At 37.4% G+C, this 7,643-nt stretch overlaps 1 protein-coding gene across 1 annotated transcript; it reads right to left on the reverse strand.

Moving 5' to 3' along the window:
• Window positions 1–828: 828 nt before the first annotated feature.
• Window positions 829–1,905, reverse strand: LOC310718127 (C-X-C motif chemokine 11-6-like). The gene is made up of 4 exons (XM_083526699.1): window positions 1,760–1,905; window positions 1,360–1,486; window positions 1,182–1,271; window positions 829–1,085 (listed from the first exon to the last, which is right to left on the reverse strand). Exons 1-4 carry the CDS (start codon window positions 1,815–1,817, stop codon window positions 1,073–1,075), a joined length of 288 nt encoding a protein of 95 aa, XP_083382825.1. The 5' UTR covers window positions 1,818–1,905; the 3' UTR covers window positions 829–1,072.
• Between the last annotated feature and the right edge of the window lie 5,738 nt (window positions 1,906–7,643).

The following is a 7,643-nucleotide window of genomic DNA, read 5'->3' on the forward strand; positions in this document are numbered from 1 at the left end:
ATATGAACAACTTCATTTCCAAAAATGTCAGGATACTGTGTAAAATGTGAATAAGACAAAATGCAATGATTTACAAATCTCATCCCACATTTCCTATATTTTATTTAAAATAAAACATAAAAAACATATTAAATCTTTAAACTAAAGAAATAAACCATTTCAAGGAAAAAATAAGGTAATTTTTAATTTGATAGCTGCAACCTGTCTCAAAACATTTTTACACAAAAAGTGTTATTTAAATGATGTGATGCTGCACAGTAGTAAACATGGCCCTGTCCCAACTCTGTGACCATCAAATTCAAAATGACATTTTTCTTTCCTTAAAATGGAAGATATTCTCAGTTTAAACATTTTAGATTCGTTTTTGTTTTATTTTGAATAGAATATAGATTTATGAGATTTGCAAATCATTGCATTCTATTTTTTATTTACATTTTGCACAGTGTCCAACTTTATTTTTTGATAAATTGGGGTTGTATAAATGTGTTGAATCAGTTCATATTCAGACTGAGTTCAGATTGAGTTGGGGTTGAAATAAGAAAAGATTTTAAATTTTCAGGATTCTTATGTTAATAAATAACAATTATGATGAATATGCAGACCTGAGACACGTTTAACACTAACTTTGCTGCTGCTGATTTGCCACACAGTGTGTTATATATCCTTTGAAAGGTTTTACAGGTGTGTTTTTTTACTGCTGAATTGATTGCATCAGTGATGTGTCTGTAGTTTGCTGAAAAGCTGAACCTAACTGGAAATCTAATATTAGTCAAATATTATAAAAATGTATTTCATATTTTGCTAAAAGAATACAACAGTTCATTATAATTTGGTTTTTAAGCACTATTATGTGCTGACTTTATTATAATTTTAGTATGTCAGTGTACAGGAACAATACATTTGCATAAATCCTTAAAAAACTTAATACACTCTGTCATATAAAAATGTAACACTCATAAATTAAACAGTTAAAATATAATACATACAGTTTTACATCACAATAAAATATTTAAAATAGCAAAGCAAGCCGTCTCTGCATTCGTCCTCTATTTCTGTTGACACACTGCATGCTTTACTCTGCACTCCTGCAAAAAACAAACAGATTTTATTACTCATATCTAATATAAATAATAAAACATTATTATGATATAATGCATAATATGCAATAAAAATTTACCCACTTTTTCTTTAATGCTGCCATGATGTAATTCTGAGTAAATTCTGATTTTGGATTCAAACATTTCTTTCCTGCACCATTTTTCATAGTGACACTACAGAGATGAAGAATAAGTTAGATATAAATAAATATAAATAAATCATGTTGTACATTATTATGGATATTATTTTTACTGAACTTACATGATTTCCACATTTTCACAAGATGCACTAGCGGGATGAAACTCAATCTTGTCAATATTTTTAATGCGAACTACATTAGCTGCAGGACCCTGACACAAACACCTGGTTACACCGGTCTTGGCCTGTCCTGTAAACAGAAGAAAATTATATATTTCATATATATATATATATATATATATATATATATATATATATATATATATATATATATATATATATATATATATATATATATATATATATATATATATATTAAAAAAAATATATATATATATATATATATATATATATATATATATATATATATATATATATATATATATATATATATATATAAAATATATAAATACATACATTATATTTCACTGATAGTGGTGTAGATGAGGCTCAAGACTCTTACCTTGTACATGAACAATAAGTAGGCAGGCAAACACAACAAAAACTGCAGCAGTCTTCATCTTCTTCTTGCTCTTGAACACACTTGATACTCTGAAGATACTTTGAATGATTTTCTTCTTGATGCTTGTTGATGATGTGAATGAGTGAGTGTGTTTACTCCTCTTTTATACGCTCAGTTCGGTGTTTTCACATTTAATTTCTATTCCTTTAGTTATATTCACTTTCGGTTGCACTTCCTCTTTCAAGGTTTTTTTGTCATTTTTTTGCACATTGGGACTGAGGCAAAAGTTCATTTTGAGTTTTCAGTCTTCAAACTTTAATAGAACTAACTCATGGCAAAGCTTAGGATCGATATTCTGTGTAAAATATGGCTTTTGAGCATTATTTTGTTCAGAAATGTAGAAAAGCATACTATATGTAGAAATGTAGAAAAGTATACTTATAGCATGAATTTACTTGTACAGAATAAAGAACTATTAAAAACAACATCTGCCTCAAATCACACCCTGGTTATAGTTACAAATGGAAGTTCAACAAGGAATTAAGAAACATGAAGAAATATTAGATACTGGATTAGAGCTGGTTTACTAACAACACCTTTATTATTAAGCTCTCGAGTGTTATCTTGATGAAAAAAAATTAGATAACACAATGTACCATGATAAAATTTTTTTTAATGCAACTACAGATAGATTATAATGACAAAATCTAGGTGTATTATTTGTGACACATTTGTAAAAGTTTAGATATTTTTAGTAATTCTGATCAGTTACTTAAAACTATTTGATCCCCAAGAATGACAACAAATATAATGTAGTGATACAGTGTTTGAAAATGTAGATTAGGCGTACGACAGTAAGATTTCCTTTTGAAATATAATTAAACAGCCATGCAAGTTTATCATCTTGAGCCCTTATTTAAAAATAATTACATTTTATATTACATTTATGACCTTTTTGCAATGAAGCTTCAACTGTAGCCCAGGTGCATCTAATTTTTACTGGATCATTGTTGCAATGCTTCTGCACTTTGATTGGAAGCAACCTGTGACAAATTCAGTTGCTTAGGCATAATTTGGAGAGGCACACACCAGTCTATATACAGTACAGACCAAAAGTTTGGACACACTTTCTCATGCAAAGAGTTTTCTTTATTTTCATGACTATGAAAATTGTAGAGTCACACTGAAGGCATCAAGGGCTATTTGACCAAGAAGGAGAGTGATGGGGTGCTGCGCCAGATGACCTGGCCTCCACAGTCACCGGACCTGAACCCAATCGAGATGTTTTAGGGGTGAGCTGGACCGCAGAGTGAAGGCAAAAGGGCCAACAAGTGCCAAGCATCTCTCGGGGGAACTCCTTCAAGACTGTTGGAAGACCATTTCAGGTGACTACCTCTTGAAGCTCATCAAGAGAATGCCAAGAGTGTACAAAGCAGTAATCAAAGCAAAAGGTGGCTACTTTGAAGAACCTAGAATATTACATTTTTCAGTTGTTTCACACTTTTTTTGTTATGTATATAATTCCATATATAATTCCACATGTGTTAATTCATAGTTTTGATGGTGTGAATCTACAATTTTCATAGTCATGAAAATAAAGAAAACTCTTTGAATGAGAAGGTGTGTCCAAACTTTTGGTCTGTACTGTACGGTCAACAGAGTTCAGAGTTCAGAGACAGGATATTCCTGAAGCGCTGAATGTTTGGCAAAATGTACTAAATGTGGGGGCAGGCCAGAGTGGCCAGACAGAACTTTTACTTCAAGAAACATGAAACTATTTAGAATTTTTTTTACAGCTTTCAAGTAGCACAGAGTTTTACTTCCCTCTGGGAAATCTTTACTGGACTTATACTTTACACTGATGATGCAATAAAATTGTTGTACTGCCACAACTTAACATATTAGATAACATATTACTGGGACCAGGTGGAGTAGAATCCATGTATTTATTGAACAGTTTAAGAACATGATCCAGGATGCAGAGTCGAACAGGCAGAAAGTTTAATACACAATACAATCAGTCAGTAAACAAATCCATAAAACAGAACTGAAAGCGTAGTCAGAAAAGGATGAGCAAAAGTCAAAACACAATAATACAGACAATTGTCATGAAATGGCTTAACCCAGCCATTATGGATGCACAAGCCAGTGCACTCTTAGTGCCGGTCCCACGCCCGGGTAAATGGGGAGGGTTGCGTTAGGAAGGGCATCCAGCGTAAAACATGTGCCAAATCAAATATGCGGATCACAAATGAGAATTTCATACCGGATCGGTCGAGGCCCGGGTTAACAACGACCGCCACAGGTATCGTTAGCCGACAGGGTACCGGTGGAAATTGGCTACTGTTGGCCGAAGGAGGGAAGGAGAGGAGGAAGACGTCTACAGAGACGGCAGGGAAAGGAGCAGTGTAGGAGAGTGGAGGTTCGTGTTGGTACTTTAAATGTTGGTACTATGACGGGTAAAGGGAGAGAGGTAGCTGATATGATGGAGAGGAGAAAGGTAGATATGCTGTGTGTTCAGGAGACCAAGTGGAAAGGGAGTAAGGCCAGGAACATTGAAGGTGGATTTAAACTGTTTTATCATGGTGTGGATGGAAAGAGAAATGGTGTAGGGGTGATTTTGAAGGAAGAGTACAGTAAGAGTGTAGTGGAGGTGAAGAGAGTTTCTGATAGGGTGATGATCGTGAAGGTGGAAGTTGAAGGGATGATGATAAATGTCATCAGTGCCTATGCTCCACAAGTTGGCTGTGAGATGGAGGAGAAGGAAAGATTCTGGAGTGAAATAGATGAAGTGGTAGATGTTGTACCTAGGAAAGAACGATTGGTGATTGGGGCAGACTTTAATGGGCATGTAGGTGAAGGGAACAGAGGTGATGAGGAGGTGATGGGTAGGTATGGTTTTAAGGAGAGGAATGTGGAAGAGCAGATGGTGGTGGATTTTGCTAAAAGGATGGAAATGGCAGTGGTGAACACTTATTTTAAGAAGAAGGAGGATCATAGGGTGACGTATAAGAGTGGAGGAAGATGCAGACAGGTGGACTATGTGCTATGCAGGAGATGCAACCTAAAGGAGATTGAAGACTGTAAGGTTTTGGCAGGGGACAGTGTAGCTAGACAGCATCGGATGGTGGTCTGTAGGATGGTTTTGGAGGCGAAGAAGAAGAGGAGGAGAGTGAGGACTGAAAGAAGAATAAGATGGTGGAAACTGAAGGAGGAAGAGTGTAGTGTGAGGTTCAGGGAAGAGGTCAGACAGAGGCTCAGTGATGTTAAGGAGGTGTTGGATGATTGGGCAACTACTGCAGGAGTGATGAGGGAGGCAGCTAGAAAAGTACTTGGTGTAACATCTGGCAATAGAAAGCAAGACAAGGAGACGTGGTGGTGGAATGAGGAAGTGCAGGAGAGCATAAGGAGAAAGAGGTTGGCAAAACAGAAGTGGGATAGACAGAGTGATGAGAAAAGAAGGCAGGAGTACAAGGAGATGCGGAAGCAGGTAAAGAGGGATGTGGCGAAAGCCAAGAAAAAGGCATGTGAGGAGCTGTATGAGAGGTTGGACACTAAGGAAGGAGAAAAGGATTTGTACCTATTGGCCAGGCAGAGGGACCAAGCTGGGAAGGATGTACTGCAAGTTAGAGCAGTAAAGGATGGAGAGGGAAATGTGTTGACTAGTGAGGAGAGTGTGTTGAGAAGGTGGAGGGAGTATTTTGAGCATGCAGGTAGTTGGTGTAAAAGAGGCAGATGTAGAGGACAGGGTGGTATGGAGACAGATGATCCGCTGTGGCGACCCCTAATGGGAGCAGCCGAAAGAAGAAGAAGAAGTCATGAAATGGCTTGGTATGCACACAGAAACACAATAATTTGCAAGACAGTGAGGTACAAGAAGGCTACAAACAGGAAGTGACCTTTTGACCTGGAGGTGTACAGAATTTGGCCGAAGGTTCCCTCTGGTGGAGCAAAGGGGGAACTGCAGTGGGAGTTGTTTCAAAATCCCCCCTCATAGGAAAAGCTCTAGGTATTCTTTTATGAGGCCCCCCGGGTTCAGGAAGCGGGTTGGGTCAGGATGGTTACTGTGGATGTTCTCGGTCAGTGACAGGTTCACAGTTCGATAGGTGACCGGGTTAATCTGACGCACAATCTTGAACAGACCAATAAATCTCGGACTTAGTTTTCTGCATAGTTGTTTTGGCTTGATATTTTGGGTCGATAGCCATACCATCTGGCCAGGTTAATAGAGGGGCCTCTTTTCTTGCGAGCAGCTCATGATTCCCAACATTGTAGGTACTAGATAGTTTCTGTGAGAAGAATGCATACAGGTAAAGTTTGCCTGGATTACCATTGTGCTGTTAGAGTACACCTCCAATTCCACAGCTGGAGGTATTCATCTCTACTACAAAGTGTGTACTGGGATTTGAGTTGTGTAGAATTGTAGTCAAGGTCAACCATTGTTTTAAAGGTACAAACGCACTCTGAGCCTCATTGTAGTTTCAGTAGCAGTGTAGTGAGTGGTACGGCCATGGTACTGTAGTTACGAATAAAGAGGTAAAAATGTACAAAGCCCAGAAAGCATTGCAACTTTTTATGGTGGTCAATGGTGTCTAAACTGTCACTTCTTCAACCATGTTATGATTGATCTTCACCCGCTGGCAATTGATGACATACCCTAGGACGTGCTAACAAAATGCACATGAAATGAACTAATCTGACCATCAGAAACCTGCAACAGGGAACGAAAACAATATTTATATGCCTAAAGATTTTACATGCCATCTAGTGGACAAGTGTGTAATGGTAAGGCCAAAATCCTGGCCTAAAATAGTCCTTATTAGAAGACAAAAAAAATATCTTATTCTATACTGCTTGTGTAGTGTCTTTATAAATAAGGGAATGACATGTTCAGCTTACCAAGGTGCTTGATTCGGTTAACATTTTAATGGTCAAGTCAAGTTTATTTCTATAGTGCTTTTCACAACAGACATTGTCTCAAAGCATTTAAGAATTTTAAGAGTTGAGGTGAATGGTGTGCATTTATCCCTGATGAGCAGCCATGGTGACCCCAACAGGGAAAAACTCCCTTAGATGTTATGAGGAAGAAACCTTGAGAGGAACCAGACTCAAAAGGGGAACCCATCCTCATTTGGGTGACATTAATGTGATTTTAAATCTTAACACAATGCAGAACACTGAAGAAAGAGAACTAACATGAGCACTAAAATGTAAGATTATGAGTAATGATCTTTCTACAGTCTTTTTACAGTCATTTGTGGATGTAAAACTAGAAGCTACTGAGCAACTCATAAAATAGCTCAACATTTGCGATCATCACAGATCCAACACCAGCTTCTCCATGCCAGAGCCTTTAAACACTCAAAGAGGTCCAGTGTCCAAACACTGGTACCTCTCTAGATGGTTCGGGATGTTTGCGGGGTATAAAAGTATAAAGTATAAAAACTATATAAAATAAAATATAAGAATATAAGATATAAAGGATATATAAAGATATGTATGTGAACAAAGAGAAAAATGTATATACAAAGAAAAAAAAAATTTATGGCAGTAGACAGTGAAACAATAAACAATGTGTAACAAAGTGTAAACAATAGACAATTTTAGTGGTGGGTTGTCCATAAAGTGTCCGTGTGGAGTATGGTGTGGTGTAAGGGTCCGTAAGTGTCTGTGTGCGGTATGGTGTGGTGTAGAGTGTCCATAAAGTGTCCGTGTGCGGTATGGTGTGGTGTAAGGGTCCGTAAGTGTCCGTGTGCGGTATGGTGTGGTGTAGAGTGTCCATAAAGTGTCCCTGTGCGGTATGGTGTGGTGTAGAGTGTCCATAAAGTGTCCGTGTGCGGTATGGTGTGGTGTAAAGTGTCCGTGTGTGGTATGGTGTGGTGTA

The sequence above is a fragment of the Silurus aristotelis genome (assembly GCF_946808225.1).
Source record: "Silurus aristotelis genome assembly, chromosome: 23".
Classification (NCBI taxonomy): domain Eukaryota; kingdom Metazoa; phylum Chordata; class Actinopteri; order Siluriformes; family Siluridae; genus Silurus; species Silurus aristotelis.

Coding starts and splice junctions, on each gene's coding strand:
- LOC310718127 (XM_083526699.1), bottom strand. CDS start 1,817: ATGAAGACTGCTGCAGTTTTTGTTGTGTTTGCCTGCCTACTTATTGTT. Junction 1,487..1,759: donor ACTTATTGTTCATGTACAAG/GTAAGAGTCTTG, acceptor TTCTGTTTACAG/GACAGGCCAAGACCGGTGTA. Junction 1,272..1,359: donor TGTGAAAATGTGGAAATCAT/GTAAGTTCAGTA, acceptor TCATCTCTGTAG/TGTCACTATGAAAAATGGTG.